This window comes from Mytilus galloprovincialis, chromosome 4 (assembly GCF_965363235.1).
Source record: "Mytilus galloprovincialis chromosome 4, xbMytGall1.hap1.1, whole genome shotgun sequence".
NCBI lineage: Eukaryota > Metazoa > Mollusca > Bivalvia > Mytilida > Mytilidae > Mytilus > Mytilus galloprovincialis.
The window spans coordinates 27158887-27182659 of NC_134841.1; the positions used below are offsets into that span (position 1 = coordinate 27158887).

Here is a 23773-nt window from a genome sequence, read left to right on the forward strand (position 1 = left end):
CCTATCTGCATTAGACTCTTTATTTGTGCAAAATGACGTTGTCAAAAACTTTAATTTTGTTTTCAAAATCACATTCTTAAACCGGATGTTGACTTGACAATGGTAAACCATGGACCAGAAATGGATACGTAAAATCCTTGTACGTTTACAAAGCACGACTGAGTGAAGAAGCTCTTTCCCCGTTATTTCTTCAACAAAATATTTGAAATGAACGTTAGATACAGGTATCAATGATAATTTTAGCATTTTTGAAGAAATGTAGGATGCAAAATTGAATTTCCCACATGTGCACATGCGCACATGGGTTCTCGGTCATACAATGTAGTTCTGACGATTTTTCATTTAAAACTTTAAAAAAAATTTCATCAAATCATGTGTATAAACGTATTTCTTTTACTTTGAATCTGTTGGACTAAATCAATTAGATAAAAACTGCTGAAATGTCAGAAAATAACTTTGAATAGACCGATTAATTTATACGATGTCCGGTAATGAAAATAGTTTACCTGTCACCTGAACAGGTAGATTTCAGCTGTCCAACAACTAATTAGCCTTGATTAAAATTAGAAAGTATTGAAGTAGGGGTTGTTTTGATAGTAATTAATGATCATGTCACTTTTATGACCGGAAATGTGTGGCTGTTGAAGGCAAAATGTTTGGTCAAAAAGATCGCCAATTATGTTAAAATGACCGTCTCTTAAGAAAGCCTTGAAAACAAAAAAGTATATGACCTTTTCATGCTTTGCCAAGCCGGACTTTTATCGGACATTATACGTATGTCCAGAATATATGACCGTTTTGGAAGCCTTGCACTGAACATAGAAAATGATTGTGCTGATGGGGCATCCGTGTACTAGGGACACATTCTTGTTAATTGTATATATTTTGTAGGAAGTGCTTTATTAATTGAAAATGAGAACTACGACATTTCTTTCTTTATGCTATTTTTTTTTTTCACTACTCAGTAAGCATTTATAATCAAGAGATAACATAGGAAACATTGGTCACATCATATAAGCTATATACAAGATTTTAATGTCTTCAAATTGCTTAACAGTTTTTAGTTAAGATTGCATGAAATCAAAACCTGATGGGACTGACTTGATATCTAAATCCAGAAATTTATTGATGTAATAAATGCTCATATATTTAAAGCACAAAATAATGTTACACTCGTCAAGAAAATTAAATTACTTTTGCCAGGTGCAGGAATTGAAATCTGTTCTAAATCTTTAAAAATTGGAGTTATCTACCTTTGTCTAGAAATTGCTGTGAAATCAATTACATCCAATGTCATATTTAATTTTACTTCCCACTGATAAATTGAAGCAATCTTTACCCTTCAGTGCTTACAAACACTTTGATTAACTGCTTACTGCAATGCTAATAAAAAGATCCTTTACAAGATTTTTTGTGCATGTGATATGAACATTGATTTAAAGGATGGATTTGCATGTTTTCTACCATTTTAGAAACATGGAAATTTATAAATGGTCATTGTGTCATGTTTAATGTAAATGATAGTATGATCAATATAATTAAAGCTGATTTGTATATTTTGAAAGTACATGTAGCGGCATATAAATTAATAATATCTCAATTGCTAAAAATGAATAGGTGATGGAAGTGTACAACTTTAGACTGCTTTATCAAACTAAAAGAAGTAAATCTTGACAAGTTATCTTGAGATATAAATATACAGACACAACGGTTCATAATACATATAAGGAACTTATATTGAAAGATCAAATTTACTAACAGAATGAGAAGTCTGTCAAAACAGATCCAACTGATTAAGGAGACAAAGGAAAGAATAACAAGAATTTTAAAAAGTGTAATCATATTCTTTTCAGTAGAAAGAAGTCATATTAACCATGAAGTAATATTCAGTTTTTGTTATGTTTTTTTCATTTTCAGTAGGACAAAGTCATGTTAACCATGTTTTTTGTTATTATGAAACGAATATTAAGTTAAGAATTGTATTTTATAGCGCCATAACCACAGAACTGCAAGTGCAAGTAACAGTAGAGACAGTTCCCCTGCCAATAATGATGAAGAGCCACTACCACCTGGATGGGGCATGGGAACAGCACCAAATGGCAAAGTCTTCTATATCGACCATAACAATAAGACAACGTCTTGGGTATGTCTATTTAAGTAGCAAGAGATAATACTAAAGTATCTAGAAACAGTCTTCTTTTTCTCGAATTAAATCCTGCATTCTGCAAATCTTTAATTAAAGTTTTCATTACAATTGACACAAAGTTAAAATGTACATGTAGTTTGAATAGGAAACAGTCTTCTTTTCTTCAATCAGTACCTGCATTCCACAAATCGTTATGTATAGTTTTTATTTAAACAGATACAAAGTTCAGCTATGCCATGACTTCTAGAGGAGTTTGAAGAAATATATCAGACTTTCAAGTCCTCAAAAACGACCAAAATCATTTGACAAATGAGTAAAGTTAAGTCTAAAATTCGATTTATAAACAGACAGTTTTTGAATTCTTTTATTTTTTAGTAGTATGATAGATGAAAAGAAATTATAATTGCTTTATAAATAGATTTACCAATTATTTTAAAGAATATGAAAAAAAATATGATTGTGATTAATAAAATTTTAGGAGGATCCACGAAGGAACAACAGATCAGGGGGAAGTATGAGGCTCCATTCTCTCAGTGACTCACCTGGTGTAATGCAAAGACCATCATCTAATGAAGATCTTCTACAAAATCTAGGTCCTTTACCTGTAAGTTAAATGCTTTGACAAGAAGAAATTGTTCTATGGAAAGGTTTCACAATAAGTTGAATGTTTTGTAGTTATTACAAAATTTAGGTCCTCTACCTGTAAGTTGAATGTATTGTGGTTGTTACAAAATTTATAAGACCTTAATCTTTATGTTAAATGCATTGACAAAGAGGAAATTGTTCTGTGGAAAGGTTTCACAATAAGTTGAATGTATTGTGGTTGTTCCAAATTTAGATCCTGTACCTGCAAATTATATATGACAAGACTAACAACATGGCTCTTGACTTAATTAAAACTATTGTTTGTTCACATTTCAGAAAGAATTTATGAAAATCCTGAATTTTTTGCAAACACGGTAAAAATAGAATGTACACAGAACATTATGTCATTCTTTTTGTTATATGTCATGTTATATTGTTCTTTGGGTAACATTTCATGTTATATTGTTCTTTGGGTAACATGTCATGTTATATTGTTCTTTGGGTAACATGTCATGATGTACTGTTCTTTGGGTAACATGTCATGTTATATTGTTCTTTGTGTTATATGTTATGTTATATTGTTCTTTGGGTAACATGTCATGTTATATTGTTCTTTGTGTAACATTTCATGTTATATTGTTCTTTGGGTAACATGTCATGTTATATTGTTCTTTAGGTAACATTTCATGTTATATTGTTCTTTGGGTAACATGTCATGTTATATTGTTCTTTGGGTAACATTTCATGTTATATTGTTCTTTGGGTAACATGTCATGTTATATTGTTCTTTGAGTAACAAGACATAAAATATTGTTCTTTATGTAAAAGATTCATTGTTCTTTGTGTTATATGTCATGCTATATAATTTGGGTAACACATCAAGCTAAACTGTTCTTTAAGTAACACATCAAGCTAAACTGTTCTTTAAGTAACACATCAAGCTAAACTGTTCTTTAAGTAACACATCAAGCTAAACTGTTCTTTAAGTAACACATCAAGCTAAACTGTTCTTTAACACTTCATGCTATAGTTTACATTGGGTAACAAGATATGATGTATTGTTCTTTTGGTAACATGTCATGATGTACTGTTCTTTGGGTAACATGTCATGATGTACTGTTCTTTGGGTAACATGTCATGATGTATTGTTCTTTTGGTAACATGTCATGATGTACTGTTCTTTTGGTAACATGTCATGATGTACTGTTCTTTGGGTAACATGTCATGATGTACTGTTCTTTGGGTAACATGTCATGATGTATTGTTCTTTTGGTAACATGTCATGATGTATTGTTCTTCAGGTAACATGTCATGATGTAGTGTTCTTTGGGTAACACATCATGCTAAAATGTTCTTTATGTAATAGGTCAAGTTCATTGTTCTTTGTGATGCAATGATATTTTATTCATGTGTAATTTGTCATGATTTTTCTTTTCTCATATACATATTTTTTTTATGTTATATGTCATTAATCTTTTGATGTTTTATGTTGCAGCCTAGTTGGGAAGAGAGAACCCATGCAGATGGTAGAGTGTTTTATATAAACCACAGTAAGTAATATTGACCTGTTTGAAGTGTTATGTCCCCAATTAAACAGTTTGATAGTGTAGAAATACAAGATAAAGTTCATTAAGAGCTTGCATATTCATCATGCAATAAAAATTCAATATGAACACTTGAAATGGATTTATGTGAAACTGTTGATCAATAGATGAAAATTTACTATTTAAATCAAACAATTAAAATAGAAGTTATTGTAATACTGAGATATAAACACAGCAAAATCTAATCTTTTAAAAATATTTATTTTCTGCATATTTCCTAAAGATATATAGGTTTGTGGTTGAAAATAATAAAAGTACCAGGCATAGGATAGCAATTTTCTTGGTAATTAGACAAGATATTTAAAAATGACATAATAAAAAAATGGATAGATTCAAAACATCTATTAAACATTCACAAAATAAAACAAAAAAAGTGTTACTATACTGTGTATGTAAAACAGACTGGATTGGTCCTCACAAACCTATAATAGATGTAAATCTTTCATAATAAAAACTTACCAATGCTATGCAAGTTCATTTTCTCATTGTATATTTGAAGTGATTGTGTGCAATGAAATGTTTATTTTTTTTACAGACAATAAAACAACACAATGGGAAGATCCCAGATTAAAAAAATTAGGTGGGCCTGTAAGTATTTATTACATAAAATACTAGTAATGTTTTGATTCTTTATCAAGAATACCTCTCACATTAAAAACATACAACATACTGATTATTATTTTTTTAAATAGAAGGGCTGACAATATAAATGTAGTAACATTTATTTCTCCATCTTTGAAAGAAAAATAGGTTTTTAATTTTTACCAAGTATTGGTGTGATTAACTCATTTGCATTTGAAAATGGTGCTGTTAAGGGCATATGATACAGTTACAGGGGAGGTAATGACGTTGTTAACGTAAATTTTTTTTTTCGTGACGTCAAACTATGACTTATCGGGAAAAGATTCAGTTTTCCACTGATTTTTATCATTCAAGCTTATTTAACTCAAAAGCTTATTTAACTCAAAAATGAGTTCATGGACCCCTCTTTTTTAAAATGCCATTTGGTTTGATTACGCGAGAAGATCATGTGTACCAATTTTCATGAAAACGTAAATAGTGCAATTTTTTTAAATTTGACAAATATACAGCAAAAAATTACGTTTTTTTCTACATTCATGAACATTTGATAAATATGAGTTATTTCTGAATTAAAAATGTATAAATTTTTAGGATACTTATAAAATACAGAAATTAAAAACTATTTAACAAAAAACAATTTGTGTTTATCTTTTAAAACAAAAAAGTTATGTTTTTCTTTAGAAAGGGAAAATACGGCCACAAATCCGAATTTTGGGCAAATATACAAAATTTCGACCTCATTTAACTCAAAAAGTAGCACATGAAGGTTTATTTTTTATTACATATTTGATTTAATCAGGTAAGAAAAAGTCTATATGTAAATTTTTATCAAAATGTAAATACGGGATCAAAACTGTATCTTATGCCCTTCAGTTGTGGTCCTTGAAGCAACACCCTGACATAAATACAAGAAAATTATGATACATCAAAACTTGAAAACAGATGATTTATTGACAAAAATTTGCAATGCATGTATTATTTGAAGTCTTTATAATACTTTTGAAGAGTTAACCAACAAAAACAGTATGTTATTGTAAATTGATATGTTTGAAAAATACTAATTATAATTTATTGGCTTTGTTTTATAGGCTGTTCCATATTCTAGAGACTACAAAAGAAAACATGATTACTTCAGGTCAAAACTTAGGAAACCAGTAAGTACTCAGATAAGTAAGCACTTAAGATAATAGCTCAGAAAACCAGTAAGTATTCAGATAAGTAATTGTTTAGATAAATTCTGAGGAAACAGTATGAAATTCAGTTGATAGTCAATCAAATTTTATTAATACTGCGATACTTCAGTCTTCAGAAAATACCTTAGGAAACCATTAAGTTAATCAGATCATAAAGTAATACATCCATATATACTTGATATAATACCAAATGAATCTAGTAAGTACTTCAGATAATAGCTAAGTAATGCTAGCAAGTAGAGATTATGTTAGAAGTATTTTAAATTTTAAAAAAAGAAGACAAATAAATAGTGAAATCGGTATAACTTGATACCATTTAGGTATGAAGAATGTATAACACTGACAATTTTAAAGTGATGGACCAATGACATGCACTTCCTCAAACCAATTAATGAATGGCTGTTATTTATTTTGAATTTATTGAACCATAAAATTAATTTTTGACTCTTCACAATGAATAATCCGCGAAGCGGATTATGTTAAATGTGAAGAGTCAAAAATTAATTTTATGGTTCAATAAATTCAAAATAAATTATTGCCATTCATTATAAATAAATTTCTATCAAAAATAAGGCTCAAAGATATATATTAATACGAATAACAACGTACACAGATGTTTGTGATGAATACACAACGTTAGAGTGGGCGTGTCGCCATAAAAATTGATAACATTGAAAATAAAGCTAATTATTTTAACCAATCAGAAGACAGTAAATACACCAAATTTATTTATAACAAAATGTTAGAAATGTTGGTCTTAATTAACCAAGAATCACACTTTGTTGTATTGTCATACCACATTATTTCTAAATCTGATTAGAACCATGTATATGTGTTATAAAATATTCTTTATATTTCAGCAAAATATACCTAACAAGATAGATATAAAAGTAACAAGAGAAAGAATATTTGAAGATTCTTTTAGAGTAATTTCAAGCATTAAAAGAATAGATTTCTTAAAGGCGAGGTAAGAATTCCAGAGTTTCATTTTCATATCATACTATATCTTAAGGTTAATTAAATATCACTATGGCATCGTAACAGCCAGTGGCAAATATTTGAACTCAAGCCAACCAGTGTTTATTCTAATTTCTAAATGGCACATGCTTGATTAGAAACCCTAACCTCCTACATTTGTGAAAGGACATTGCCTATGTAGGGGATTGATATTTAAATGAATTGTGAGTAAATGATAATTAGATTATTGTGACACACTGATAGTCAAATATTTAGATCTTATTGCAAAAGTTTTAATGATGTCTTCTGTAGCATAAATGATTATCAATTTGATATTTTGTATATGTAACCTGACTTGAAAAATAAATTTGATTGTACTTTTTTCAGTTGATTGTACTTTTTTCAGGTTGTGGATAGAATTTGAAGGTGAAGTAGGATTAGATTATGGTGGTGTAGCTAGAGAATGGTTTTATTTATTGTCTAAAGAAATGTTTAATCCTTTTTATGGATTATTTGAAAATTCTGCAACGTAAGTATACACATTAAACCAGCCTTCTTACAAAATGTATTAAATTAATTTTTCATTTAAGAATGAGGTGTTCATGGCAGATCTTTAAAGTCAATATTATTATTCACAAATTTTCAAAACTTGACAAATTGAAAAGATATTTGCTATTGTTGAAAGATGCATATTGACCTTTGGATGTCTTAATTTGTGTGCTAAAAAGTTACTATTCGTAAACTAGCTCCTTTTGTCATGTTTTCAAAGTTGGTCTGTCACAGTATAAAAATAAGTTTTGTTTATATTTCAGAGATAATTACACATTACAGATTAATCCTTTATCTGGATTATTTAACGAGGAACATTTAAAATATTTTGAATTCATTGGAAAAGTAGCAGGAATGGCAGTTTATCATGGCAAATTATTAGATGGTAAGTACTAAGAAATTGTTAATATGTAAAACATGCAGTCATCTCCCCTTTGTGTGTGAAGAGCAGAAGCGTTACTTTTTTAAAATGTGCCCACGGTTAATGCTTTTACAACCTTATAAAATTAATAAAAGAAGCATTCAATACTTTTAACTCAATTTTTGTACTAGGATCATAAAAACACCATAATTTTTTTTCTTTATTTACCTGTGCACTTTTTTGTGGCAGCTCGTGTCATCATGAATGTTACATTTCATTTTGAAATGAAGGTTAATGTCAGATTGATGCAGGATTGCCAATCATAATAATGTATTGTAATAAAACATAAATGTAATGTAACTATAATTTGTTATTTGTTTTAAGATGATCATTCAATTTGACATTAAAGAATAGTCTATTTTTAAGAGGAAATACATTTGTGGGGCCTTCATAAAATCTGAGAACTGACATACCAGCTGTTTCATCTCTTGAAATTACGTTATGCCTTTTTTTTTCCTACAGGATTTTTCATTAGACCTTTTTACAAAATGATGTTAGGAAAAACAATGTTATTACCAGATATGGAATCTGTGGTAAGTGTCACTGTTAAACACATTTTTTCATCGATTGTTAAATCAGGACATATTTTACATCTCTAAAGCAGTTAAAAAGTGTCACTGTTATTTTTATACGACCGCAAATTTTGAAAAAATTTTCGTCGTATATTGCTATCACGTTGGCGTCTGCGTCGTCGTCGTCGTCGTCGTCGTCGTCGTCGTCGTCCGGCGTCCGAATACTTTTAGTTTTCGCACTCTAACTTTAGTAAAAGTGAATGGAAATCTATGAAATTTTAACACAAGGTTTATGACCACAAAAGGAAGGTTGGTATTGATTTTGGGAGTTTTGGTCCCAACATTTTAGGAATTAGGGGCCAAAAAGGGCCCAAATAAGCATTTTCTTGGTTTTCACACTATAACTTTAGTTTAAGTTAATAGAAATCTATGAAATTTTGACACAAGGTTTATGACCACAAAAGAACGGTTGGGATTGATTTTGGGAGTTTTGGTCTCAACAGTTTAGGAATTAGGGGCCAAAAAAGGGCCCAAATAAGCATTATTCTTGGTTTTCGCACAATAACATTAGTTTAAGTAAATAGAAATCAATGAAATTTAAACACAATGTTAATGACTACAAAAGGAAGGTTGGTATTGATTTTGGGAGTTTAGGTCCCAACAGTTTAGGAATTAGGGGCCAAAAAGGGACCCAAATAAGCATTTTTCTTGGTTTTCGCACCATAACGTTAGTATAAGTAAATAGAAATCTATGAAATTTAAACACAAGGTTTATGACCATAAAAGAAAGGTTGGTAATGATTTTGGGAGTTTTGGTCCCAACATAATAAGGGGCCCAAAGGGTCCAAAATTAAACTTTTGTTTGATTTCATCAAAATTGAATAATTGGGGTTCTTTGATATGCTGAATCTAACTGTCATGACTGTGTATGTAGATTCTTAACTTTTGGTCCCGTTTTCAAATTGGTCTACATTAAGGTCCAAAGGGTCCAAAATTAAACTTAGTTTGATTTTGACAAAAAATGAATCAGTTAGGTTCTTTGATATGCTGAATCTAAAAATGTACTTAGATTCTTGATTATTGGCCCAGTTTTCAAGTTGGTCCAAATCGGGGTCCAAAATTAAACTTTGTTTGATTTCATCAAAAATTGAATAAATGGGGTTCTTTGATATTCCAAATCTAACTGTGTATGTAGATTCTTCATTTTTGGTCCTGTTTTCAAATTGGTCTACACTAAAGTCCAAAGGGTCCAAAATTAAACTTAGTCTGATTTTAACAAAAATTGAAATCTTGAAGTTCTTTGATATGCTGAATCAAAAAATGTACTTAGATTTTTTATTATGGGCCCAGTTTTCAAGTTGGTCCAAATCAGGATCTAAAATTATTATATTAAGTATTGTGTAATAGCAAGTCTTTTCAATTGCACAGTATTGCGCAATGGCAAGAAATATCTAATTGCACAATATTGTGAAATATCAAATTTTTTTTTAATTAGAGTTATCTTTCTTTGTCCAGAATAGTAAGCAAGAAATATGTAATTGCAAAATATTGTGCAATAGCAAGATTTTTTTTTAATTGGAGTTATCTTTCTTTGTCCAGAATCAACTTAAATCTTTGTTATATACAATATACAATGTATATTCACTTTTTGCTACCAACTGATAAATTAAAATAATCTTTACCATTCAGTGATAACAAGCACTTTATTTTACATTTTAATATTTTATGATGTATTTAAATGAGTAGCTATTGTTGCAAACTCCATTAGGAATTTGAATTGAGATAAGTTTTGGAAAAAGGGAAAAGAGGATGTGAAAAAAAAAGGGGGGGGTTAAATTTTTCTCATTTCAGATTTCATAAATAAAAAGAAAATTTCTTCAAACATTTTTTTGAGAGGATTAATATTCAACAGCATAGTGAATTGCTCAAAGGCAAAAAAAATATTTTAAGTTCATTAGACCACATTCATTCTGTGTCAGAAACCTATGCTGTGTCAACTATTTAATCACAATCCAAATTTTGAGCTGAATCCAGCTTAAATGTTGTGTCAATACTTGCCCCAACTGTTCAGGGTTCAACCTCTGCGGTCGTATATAGCTGCGCCCTGCGGAGCATCTGGTTTACATATTCTATTCTAACATCAATGGTTAAATGAGAACATCTTTTACTTCATTAAAGGTGTATAAATTGAGTATGACTGTTTATTTTAAGTTTAGTGTTCTAGATAACTAGTTCAATGATAATGGACGTCATACTAAACTCCCAATTATACACAAGAAACTAAAATTCAAAATCATACCAGACTAACAAAGGTCAGAGGCTTCTGACTTGGGACAGGAACAAAATTGCGGCGGGGTTAAACATGTTTTTTGAGATCTCAACCTCCCCCTATACTTCTAGCCAATGAAAAAAAAGTAAATGCATAACAATACACACAGTAAAACTCAGTTCAAGAGAAGTCTGAGAAAATAAACAAAATGACAATAATACATAAATACCAACAGACTACTATGACTGTTTATGTTAAGTTTAGTGTTCTAGATAACTTGTAGTTTGACCTCCAAATAGTGTCAAGAAAAATCAAAGTCAATCTCTGGAATTGGATTTCATTACACTGCATTTGCGTCACACTAACAACCTTGTATTAGCTATGAACTAAACCTTTCACAAATTCATCACTCAGTTTGAAGAGAAAGTGACCTAACATCGTATTTGTATAAATGTTTACCATGTCTATATTGTAGGATTCAGAATATTATAATTCATTATGTTGGATCAAAGATAATGATCCGATAGATTTGGACCTAAGATTTTCTGTTGAAGAGGACTATTTTGGAGAGGTAGGTTTAATATCAATATCTATTAAAAAAGCCTTCATAAAATTCAAATGCCAATACTGTACACATAGATATATATTAGTGAGTTATTATCTTTGTGCTTTCCATGCTAGAAATTTATTTCTTTGAATAAATTCCAATACAATAATAGTGGTGCATTCTTGTCCTCTGACAAATTCTTCTTTTATTCTTAAATATATTTAATATTCTCTTTTTTTTTTTTTTTATCTTATACTTCTTTTTGATGATTTAAACAGACAAGTATTTAATAATACAAAATGATTTATAAACATTTGATTGGTCAAGTATCAATTGTGTTTAAAACATCCAAACAAAAAATAACATTCATCTAAAATAATGTGGTGAATTGAGTAGGCATTTTTTCTTATTTGACAAAATCTTGTTACAAAGAATTACTATACTTCTAATACAATTTTATATAAACATGTTTGGAAAAAAATACTTATGATATGTTATAATGTCATAGTATTTAAACATCTGAGAACATGACTTTTACAGGTGACGGAAAGAGAATTAAAGCCTGATGGAGCAAACATTGTAGTAACAGATCAAAATAAACTTGAATATATTCAGTAAGTATCATTTCTTTCTAGATACTTATAAAATGTGATTTGACGTTAAAAAAATATCCTAAATGTTTGATAATGCATCTATCAACAAATTATACTTAGATATATATAAGAAGATGTGGTATGAGTGCCAATGAGACAATTGTCCATCAAAGTCACAATTAATAAAAGTTAACCATTATAGGTCAAAGTACAATCTTCAACACAGAGCCTTGGCTCACATCGAACAGCAAGCTATAAAGGGCCCTAAACATTACTAGTGTTAAACCTTTCAAACAGGAAAATCAATGATCTAATCTATATAAAAAAAGAGAAACACTTATGAACTACCGTAGATTCATTTTTAATCGTGGTATACCAATTTTTGTGGGTTTCGTGGGTCACAGCGAACCACGAATTTAAGAATTCAACGAAGAATAATCCAGAGAAATGTGTATGGAGTCAGATGTTTATTTCCGGTTATGTTATGCAGTTCTAGTATAGTGTTGACTAGCGATAAACATTGTAACATAACACATGTTTTTTATTGAAAGAAGATACAAGTATTTTGATTAAATCATTATAATAAATATATCGAATATCAGTGATAATTTACTTTTTAAAATTGATTAAAACTGTTCATGGAAAATAACTGCAAGTTGTTAATTACCGTGTCATAGTTTGGTTTACCAGTGATTAAAAATCAATAGGATTAAGTACAGGGATATTGCCCGTAGGTAATATTGTTTATGACAGAAACATTTATTTCACACCTTATACTTATATCACTGTTTATTATATCGTGATTAGGGAAATGAGCTTTCAATCATAAAGTTTTGAATGCCTTATAGAATTCAGACAAGAATTTATAAATTGTAAAACAAACAAATAATTAGTTGTCTCTGTCCATTATTGTAATCGAAGTTATCAATGAACACTTTAACCTAGAATGACCAGATTTTGACAATTCAAAACTTTTTCAATGAATTCCTTCTTTTTTGTTTTGTTTCATTATTGATCAAACGAAGGAGGTTATATGATCTCCTAAATCAAAAAGAAATCCACGAAATTACGTATCTAATTTTTTGTTGTTGTAATCAGCAATCCACGAATTTACGTATACCACGAAACGTCTTTTTTTCTCTATCCACGAAAACTGATACCCACGAAAATAAATGAATCCACAGTATATCAACAAATGACAACTACTGGACATCGGATTCCTGACTTAGGACAGGTGCAAACAATTGCAGCGGGTTTAAAAGTTTAATGGTACCAAATCATTATTTAGAGTTAGTTTTTGCTAATTTATCAGTTTTAGGTTCAAAGTACCTCTATATTTTAAAAACAAATTGAAAATGTTTTCATCATTATGTAAATAGTTTGAATATAGTATTTATGACTTTATTTACAGTTTGGTTATACTATGGAGATTTGAATCAAGAATCCGTGAACAAATGGGAGCCTTCCTGAAGGGTTTCTATGCTCTTATACCTAAAGATATGATTCAGATATTTGATGAAAATGAATTAGAGGTACATTATTTTTTATTTTGTCAATTATTTTTTTGTCAATCGACTTCTGTTGTGTTTTTTATTATCAGTCAGTTGACAACTTGACAGTAGATGTCACATATCACCTGAGAACCCAGGTCATAGAATGTTCCGTCTTTTTTTCGTAGTAACAAGTATGTGAATTGTTTGATGCTACGCATTGATAATCTGAATTTGTATTAAAATGGCAACAAAAAAAAAAGAATAGCAAAAATCAACTTCAGTCATCTTTGCCTGAGTAAATTTGGACCTTATTTTCTTAACAATTTCTAAGTAAACAACAGAAAATTTAAGAAATATATGTTATAAATCATGTCAGTGGAGAAGCACCGACTACTAAGCTGATAAAATTCCCAGGAACCAACTAGTAGCATTAACATAGTGTGGAAAATAAATTAACACTTATAGATTTCAAGTGCTATTTATAGATTTGAAATGGTAATTTTTGATAACTTGATTTTCCTCCATGGGAAACACTATAAAGTAATGGGATAACATGTTATCCTTTATTGTAGTTACTTATGTGTGGTTTACAAGATATTGATGTAAATGATTGGAAGTCTAATACAGCATACAAAGGAGAATACAACCCTAATCATCCAGTCATTCTTCACTTCTGGAAGGTAAGTTAATAAATTATGTGGCAAGTTAAACAGCTTTTAAAAGATGTGTACTTTATATGGACTGTTAGTTCATAACTTCTTTTCAAACATACTCGCATCACAGTTTCTTCTGATAGGCATGAGGATGTGCTCTTGCTAATTTTAGAATTTTGATCTGAGTAAATATGTTTGGTTTCCTCTCACCAGAAGATGGAATTAAACATTTGTAGTTGTATAATTTAAAGATGACAGGACACATATCTTCCTAGAAAAAAAAAGATATTGTGTGAATGTAGCGAACACTATATTTGACCTTTGCATTGGGTATTATTTAGGAAAATAGATTGTAGCATAAGTATTTGGGAATCCTTGACCTATTTACAATGTATTGTTTCAATGTGTCATTTGCAGGCTATTTACTCCATGAACAATGAAACTCGTGCCAGATTATTACAGTTTGTGACAGGAACATCAAGAGTTCCAATGAATGGTTTTAGAGAGTTATATGGCAGTAATGGACCTCAGTTATTTACTATTGAAAAGTGGGGCAATCCTAACCAATTTCCTAGAGCTCACACATGGTAAGGCTAATATCTCATTAGTGTAATTAAAGACTTGTTACTTGTTTTGTAAATCAGTATTATATCTTGTTATAAATAGCTCTGAAGTTAAGAGAAAATTAGAAGTTAAGTATTGTTTTCTCAAAAGGCATTTTTGAAAAACATAAGGGAATGATTAATGAAACTAAATACCTGGTTCCAAGAATGGTTCACAGTTCAATGAATAATAAAACAATATGGATCTACATTAATACCTTCTTTACATACATGAATTGTATCATATGAAAAATATACATTTGTAGAGAATCATTTGTTTAAAATTGTACTATGTAAAAAAGAGGGGGGGGGGGGAATCAATAATTGCATGTGAAAGTCCTTAACATCTGAAAATTTTAAGTGAAAATATTAGATGTATCTAAAATAAAGGTTCTACATTATCTTTTACTGTTTTATTTTGACTTGCTAGTCAGTACAAAAGAGACAGACAATGTTTTTTTTTATAAATTGTAGCCCTGAACTCAACTCTGACAGATATTTAAAAAATCCTCTTTTTTCCATTATAGCTTTAACCGTATTGACTTGCCACCATACGATGATTACCATGACTTAAGGAAGAAACTTTTAGAAGCGATAGAGAACACAGAAGGCTTTGAAGGTGTGGATTAGCTGTATATATATAACCATAGGACATATTACAATGGGACCTGACCCTAAGTACTGTTAGTGCTATCCATTCCCATGTTAGTGGCTTGTTTTATGTGATAATTGGGTTGATGGAGTCAGTAAGCAAGATAGGGATGTGATATTAACAACTTACATCACAAATAACTTCTTTTATTGTGTTGTAGATCTTGTACTTAACTTTTACTTTCTTACAAAATTACTATATAATTACCTCATGTGTTTGGAGCTTATTTCCTAATGCATGTTAAGCAAGACTTTGATTGGCTGGCTTGCTTTGTTTGTATATTGTACAATTATTATTGGGATAACATCCAATCAAATTTTACTCTACAAGCATTAGGAAATTAGCTCTAAATCTTTAATTAATATTGATATTGTCGATGGGTATTAAGAAAAGTCCCTGATATAAAGGTTTTCAAGTTTTGGCATTCCAAGAAAATCATTTATGATGTCTATGTGAAAAGTTGCCAAATATTCTACTAATATGGCCAGTAATTAGAGATACGATTCATGGTATGGATGTTTTATCCCTTTTGTAGTAGCTTCCACTTAAAGGATTTCAAGCATTCTGGGTAATTTTTTCAAACGTTCACCAGAACTGTGATTGGTGCAAAACAAAATAAACAATGAATACCAAATGGCATTATAATGTTTTTATTCTGATAAATAAACAATGAAATTATCTGTAGTTGTTTAGATTTTGAAATAGTGAGTTGATTGAGTATTCATATAAATTAGGGAAAGAGTAATTCTTAAGGCTGAGAAACAGGGATGAATGACATTTCAATCCAAAAAAATATATGAATATATTGAAATAACTATTAGGTATTTTTAAGTATATATCTCATTGAATTTTTAAATTAAATTTGATAATTATTCAACAGTTAAGACATTCAAACTGGATTTGTTTTAATGCTCAAAATCATATGGGATTTAGTTCAAATGAATAACTAAGAGTTATCTTCAATAGCACACTAATATATAGGAGTATTTATTCACAGTAACAGTTTGAATCATTCATGAATAGTCAGCCGTCATTGCAGATTTATTTGAATAACAAGGAAGGTTTTAACTTGCTCACATGATATATGGCTTCCTTACAATATAGCTATATCTAGATAATATCTCTGGCTATCAAATGGAATTGAAAATTGATCATAGGATATTAAATGATTCTTAACAAATAATTTATATTCAGATTTGATATTAAAGTTATCCCACTCATTCAATTTTTGAATATTTATTAAACTATATAAGTCATGGACATGATCTTTCAAATAGTAATATTTTGTGAATGGAAAATTATTATCTATTTAAAAAAATTGAAATACAAGTACAACTTGTAGAATATGTTGTTTGTTTGTTGGTGCATTGAATGTTGATGGCATTTACAGAGGGCATTAAATTATCATATTTATTACACTTCATTTTTCAACTTTTTAAAAATGTAATGAGTAAAAAAAGTTGGTAATATCTATGCATTATAAGAATTACCGGTAAGGTTTGACAAAATCTAAATATCACAACCTATGCACAAAGAAATTGTAGATTAAGAAAATCTATTTAACAGATAATCTGCACAGATTTTGTTGACAAATTTATAGACAATAAAAGATATATTACAACCTGTATATATGAAATATATTACCATCAAATATCAGTTTAAACTTACATACCTTTATCTATTTGGGTGTTTAGAAAATTAATGTCAAGCATGATATTATATACTGTGGACTCATTATTATTTGTTGGATACCAATTTTCAAGAATTTCAAGGATCCAAGGGAACCACAGATTTCATAAAGTTTTCATTTATCCATGAAAATTGGTACCCACTGAAGTAAATGAATTCACAATTAGTGGATATTAGTTGTATATTTATAAGATTCTTGATTTTTCCACTACTGATCAACTATCATGTACAAGAGATGTACAGTATAATAGGATAGTAAATAATTATCATTAATATACTTTCTAAGGTGTAAATAAGCTCAATGAGATGTTGTACGGTATTACATACTGTGTAATATAAATCTGTGATATGTGTGTAATACTGTACAGAGGATCTGATCAGAGTTGTCTTTGGTAAGACACATTTATATTGCCTCTCAAAAAATGGAAATGTTTGAGTTTCTACTCAAATATTAATATCTTGCCAAAATAGTACTGCTGTTATGTTGTATATGATTATTATAGGCATTACATATGATATCAGCATTATAATTCTCATCAGTGAGTACAAACAAAAAACATGCAGTTATTTTCCTTATTCTTTTCTTTTTTATTTCACTGTTGAATTTAAACTCCTGTTGATATTATTTGAAAGTAACCTGTGGTGTTGTTCTAACAGTCTATTTTGAGAATGTGTTACTTGTAAAAATATAGGAAGATTGCTAAGAGTAAGTGGGGGCATTATTTCAGTCAATTGGTGTCCTCAAGAACCTTTTCTCAGTTTCTTCTTCAGAGATATATACTTTCTAAAATGGTAGTGTTTCATCTTGCTTTGTGCTTAATAATGCATAGCCTTGCTGGTTAAGTCATACAATTTATATCAGTCTTTTTTCTCTCTCAAATACTTCCCTTTTGTACATTATTTGAATCATTTTGAGAGCCATTTTTCTATTAGCTTCAGAGATATATGTTTTCTTTAAATTTTGTCTTTCGTCTTGCTTGTTGTTTTAAAATGCTTAGCCTAGCTGTTGGTGTTATTCAAGTCATATACTTTTTATTAGTTTTTTTAAAATTATCTCCCTTTGGTACATTAATTGGGTCATATTGATCATGTTTTAATCTATATATATTTGTACAATATCTTTACAGTGTATATACATTTTGTTATTGTTATTGTATATAATCAGATTGTGTATTATACAGAAGTAATGTGTCATTTATAAACCCAGATTATTTATACATGTATGTATGTATTATAAAGTGTCACAATTCATCTTCATGTAATTATGTAATGAATTACTATCAACACACAACTTATATATAGGGAAATTATAAGATACATATAATTTAAATACAATAAAAACAATTAAATTAAATTAATATACAGATGTCTTTTCTGGTTTTACTAAGTTGTTGGGTTACTGTCTTCTTAACACATATCCCTTATCTCCTTTTATTTATTCATAATGAATTTTTAAAGAATAAGCTTAAAATAAGCTCTCCTCAATTTAAGACCAAGCTTCACAATTTATCAATTTTGTAAAAATCACCTATATGGCATTACAGCTGTGTATACACCTATTAGTCTGTTTTACAAATAGAATAAGATTAGCATCCACCAGATAAAGATCTTGTTGTCATTCACGTGTTAAAAACCATCATATGATCATGTGATTAATGACTACCATTTAACACATTTAACCCTTGTAAAAACCAAATGTCTTCTCTAATGCAATTTTTGTGTAAATTTTTTTCTTAGTTTTTACTATTAACCATCAAATCCACAACTGAAACTGAGTTGAACTGACATGTTGAAGTTAAGGAATGAGCACCATATTGACTGTAAAAAAAATCTCTATATAAATGAAAGTAAGACAACACCTAAAAACCTATTCTAATGTGATTTCAAACATGTCTGAACAGTACCAGGAACAGAAATCTAACCTTCAGTTTGACACTTTTCCTTCGTAAGACCTTATGATATGCCATGACATTAATTCACCAAAACATTCATGACAGTTTATATTATTTGAATTTAATACATTTTTGAAAGTCTAATGCATTATTTCCTGTTTGTAATGTATAAGTAATAACATTATTTTAAAAAGTTTAAGAGTTGCTGCTGTCAAGTGCAGATTTGATTGTCTCCAATATCTATTTTACTTTATAGTTTCCACACTGAAAACTCAAAAAAGTTAGACATGCCGTACCCTTCCTGTCAAATTATGATATACATTTAAAATATTTTTATGATGAGTTTGGTGCTGTTAAGATTGATTTTTAAATTTGAACTTTTTGTTTTAGTTATGTTATGATAATTATTATATTGTAAAAGGACTTGTCCACCAAAAAATATTTGATGTATAGAGGAAAGCACTTTGAAAATATTGTAACCACTTGTAGAGGAAATTTTAGAATTTCACTTACTGGTACATTTCACTGTACAAAAAAGTATTTGACACCAATGGTAGTTGACTTTTCAAAGTGCCTTTCTTGGATCCAATGTATGGTGTTAAGGAACTGCTCAAAGAAATAAGATAACTGCATAAACAGTTGATTAATTATCATTATATTTAATATAGATATGAAAAAGATTAGTATGTATAATAACTAGTAACAGAATTCACTCCAAAAAGTTTGAATTTGGAGACAATTAAGAAAAAGTATTCCCATTGATTTAAGTCTATGTTTCATAAACCAGACCAGTTTTCTGTCTTTTCTTTTCTTCAGCCATTCAGTGATTACTCAGGATTTATGCATTTTTGGAATGGTGTTTGCAGTAGACTTAGTAAATTTTTGGTCTTTAGTTAGATTCAGGATTTCTTGAGTAAACATGGCAGCCATCTGATTTGCTCAATTAGTCATATGCATTATATGAATTCAGGTTAGATTGATGGTAAGTATTTCTCATCTTGTCATCCAGTCATACCTCTTTAGACAATGTTACTATTTGATTGGCATTGTTATGATTTATATCCATCTTAATCTTGCATTTTTGTCCACTGTTAAAAAATCTCAACAATCCATGCACTCAATAATTTCATAATTTACAGTATATGGATAATTATCACATATTGATTATATTATAGTAGTGGTTGTTAGCTTTGTAATATGCTTAATTCAACATAGGCTAGTTCACTTCAGACATTTATGTAGTGCATACAGTTGGTGCTTACTATATCATTGTAATAGAAGCAATTAATGGAAATATTAAATTGAGAATGGACATGATTGATTAGCGGTAATTACTAGTGATTTTTTACACAGAAATATTTGAAGCTACCAAATTAATCATGTTTATACATTCATTTGGGACTTCTTGCTTTGTATAATGCAGATGAGATATATATATATTTATATATGCAGTGTACTGTCGGTCATGTGATTTCCTGTAAGAATGTATATAATCAATGTCGTAGGAATTTTGTTATACTATTTATACTGATTTTACTATAATGAAGTAAAAATTAAATTTGTTAAAATTTCAATATTGTTTCTTTATTTTTTTATTTTATGTATATAATACTCCACCTAAAATAGTATTATCTTTCCAATCTGTACATCCAGCCATCCAAGTAAAAAATTGTATAAGAATTGTGTCAGATGACCCAAATCATTCATTGCCCTTCAACAGGACCTGTACTGTTAATGAAAATAGAAAATGGTTTAAAGACTCCAATGGTACAGAATGATTCTTTTATAACTTTAGAGAATGATTACACAACTTTCAAGAATCTGGGTTTTAGTAAGCAGGTAAAGCAGTAAAGCCTTATAAAAATGAGAAATACTAAAACAATGCTTGAATAGAAGTTGCAAAACGGAGAATCTGCTGATTTCACAAACACTTAGCACTGCCCAATGAAACATGAAACTAACGTCAAGCTATAAAAAAGAAGATGGGGTATGATTGCCAATGAGACAACTCTCGACAAGAGACCAAATGACACAGATATTATTAACAACTATAGGTCACCGTTCAACCTTCAACAATGATCAAAACATATCCTGCATAGTCAGCTATAAAGAGCCTGGAAATGACAAATTTAATAAAATCAAAAGAGAAAACTAACGGCCTACTTTATTTAAAAAATGACAAACATACTTAACCTTTTATCTGCAAAACTGATCTAATCACAAAAATTGATGACCAATGAATCATAATTATATGCTTTGCTATGTGTAGCCTGATACGACCGCAGAGGCAGAACCTTGAACAGTTCGGGCAAGTTTGGACACAATATTCAAGCTTGATACTGTCTGAATTTAGATTGTGATCAAATATTTGACAAAATATAGGTTTCTGACATAAAATTAATGTGGTAAAAGATCAAAAATCTATTGCGCTATACTGTGCAATTCAAGATTTCTTCTTGAATTTTTTTTAAAATTTGAAAATTCCTGTGTGACATAGAACATTGTGGGTCAATTTCAGAGTGATCCATACATTAACACACAAGTTGTTGTCTAGAAACTTCAAATATGCTTGTTTTTTTACCCTAAATTCCTTAACTGTTGGTACCATAACCCCCAAAATAAATTCCAACCTTCCTTTAGTGGTATTGAACTTTCTTTGAAATTTTATAGAGATCCATTCACTTATCTAAAGTTATTGTCCAGAAACCAAATGTATCTTTGGACAACAACAGCGACAACATCATACCATTATATGCACCCACAAATTTGTTTGCAGTCAAATAAAAATGAGGTCAAGTTCAGAGGAACCTTGCAAGAGTAACTTGCTTGATGATTATTTATTCTGTACACTGAATATACAGTGAAACCTGCCTAATCCACACCTGAGTATTCCAAAATCAAGCTTTAACAGACACATTTTCATGATCCAAAAATTTGCCTATTCTTGTAGAAAAAAACTTTAATATTCCAACACCCTGCTTAATCCGCCATTTTTTTCTAGTCCCCAAGTGTGTGAGAAAACACAGGTTACACTGAAGTTTCAGAGAAACTGACTTTATGACAAGAGTGCATATGCTGAAATGTCTTGCCTTCTTTACTCATCATTGATATTATGTTGATAGTTCTAAATATAAAGCTTTATTACAACTGTCACTTAAACTTAACATTAACCAAGAAAATTAAACATTGACCAATGAACCATGAAAATGAAGTCAAGGTCAGATGAACCATGCCAGACAGGCATGTACAGCTAACAATTCTTCCATACAACAATTATAGTTGACCTACTGCTAATAGTTTAAGAAAAACAAATCAAAACAAAATAAGTTAACATTGAGCAATGAACCGTGAAATGAGGTCAAGGTCAAATAAAACCTGCGCGACTGACATATAGATCATAAAATATTTCCATACACCAAATATAGTTGAGATATTGCATATATATAGTATTATAAAAAAATTTGTAAGGGTTCCGCGGAACCCAGTGTCTCGCCTACTTTTGCTGTTAATCACACACTCATCAAAAATGATGAAAAAAATCAATAAAATTATTCCTCTCGATACTATCTTTTGATTGTCAGAAGCTTCTGTCAAAGTTTGGTAAAAATCCAGGCTAGTTTAAGAATCTTAAAAATGTTTTAAATACTTTAACTGCAGACTGTATGTAATGTTAACTAGAAGAAAAACTAAGTCCATTTATAAGTAAAATACGGGAAAAATGGAATTTTATTTTTACAAAATTTACATCTGGATACTATCTTCTGATCATAAACAAGCTTCTGGCCAAGTTTCTTACAATTCCAGGATAGTTTAAGAAAGTTATAAAAATTTTAAAAACTTTAACCACAGAGTGAATATAATGTTTCCTGGCAGAAAAACTAAGTCCATTTATAAGTAAAATACGGAAAAAATGGAATTTTATTTTTACAAAATTTACTTCTGGATACTATCTCCTGATCATAAACAAGCTTCTGGCCAAGTTTTGTACATTTCCAGGATAGCTTAAGAAAGTTATTAAAATTTTAAAAACTTAAACCACAGAGTGAATATTTGTGGACGCCGCCGACGCCGACGGAATGTAGGATTGCTATGTCTTGCTTTTTCGACTAAAGTCGAAGGATCGACAAAAAGACCATAACCAAAAAACTTAACTATAACCACTGAACCATGAAAATGAGGTTAAAGTTAGATGACATCTGCAGTTGGACATATACACCTTACAGTCCTTCCATACACCGAATATACTAGACCAATTGCTTATAGTATCTGAGACATGGACTTGACCACCAAAACTTAACCTTGTTCACTGATCTGTAAAATGAGGTTGAGGTCAAATGAAAACTGTCTAACGGGCACGAGGACCTTGCAAGGTACGCACATACCAAATAAAGTTATCCTATTACTTATAAGAGAGAATTTTACATTAAAATAAATCTTGACTTTTTTTTTCAAGTAGTCACTGAACCATAGAAATGAGGTCAAGGACATTGGACATGTGACTTACAGAAACTTCTTAACATGAGGCATCCATATACAAAGTATGAAGCATACAGGTCTTCCACCTTCTAAAATATAAAGCTTTCAAGAATTAGCCAACGATGCTGCTACCGGATCACTATCCATATGTCAAGCATTCTGCGACAAAAATCACAGGCTTGGCAAAAACTATGTAACATAACATTTCCTGCTGAACCATTTAATGAGGTCATGGTGAAATGAAATATGACCAAGACATGTTTTTCACCTGACGATATTCTAAACCAAATATAATTGACCCAGATGCTATTTAATATTTATATTTATATATTGGTATTGTATAAGGTCATGCTTCATT

General features: G+C 29.8%; 1 protein-coding gene across 2 annotated transcripts in view; it reads left to right on the forward strand.

Moving 5' to 3' along the window:
- The window catches only part of LOC143071743 (E3 ubiquitin-protein ligase NEDD4-like), a 44117-nt gene extending 23604 nt beyond the window's left edge, over positions 1–20513 (forward strand). For both annotated transcript variants that reach the window (XM_076246265.1, XM_076246266.1), the window contains 15 exons: positions 1991–2143; positions 2625–2750; positions 4227–4281; positions 4871–4923; positions 6006–6071; positions 6971–7077; positions 7474–7596; positions 7880–8001; positions 8500–8570; positions 11294–11389; positions 11906–11979; positions 13370–13490; positions 14024–14131; positions 14522–14691; positions 15234–20513. In XM_076246265.1, coding sequence (XP_076102380.1) covers positions 1991–2143; positions 2625–2750; positions 4227–4281; positions 4871–4923; positions 6006–6071; positions 6971–7077; positions 7474–7596; positions 7880–8001; positions 8500–8570; positions 11294–11389; positions 11906–11979; positions 13370–13490; positions 14024–14131; positions 14522–14691; positions 15234–15336 — 1548 coding nt within the window. In that variant the 3' untranslated portion in view covers positions 15337–20513. The remainder of the gene's footprint in view (positions 1–1990; positions 2144–2624; positions 2751–4226; positions 4282–4870; positions 4924–6005; positions 6072–6970; positions 7078–7473; positions 7597–7879; positions 8002–8499; positions 8571–11293; positions 11390–11905; positions 11980–13369; positions 13491–14023; positions 14132–14521; positions 14692–15233) is intronic.
- The last annotated feature ends 3260 nt before the right edge of the window (positions 20514–23773 follow it).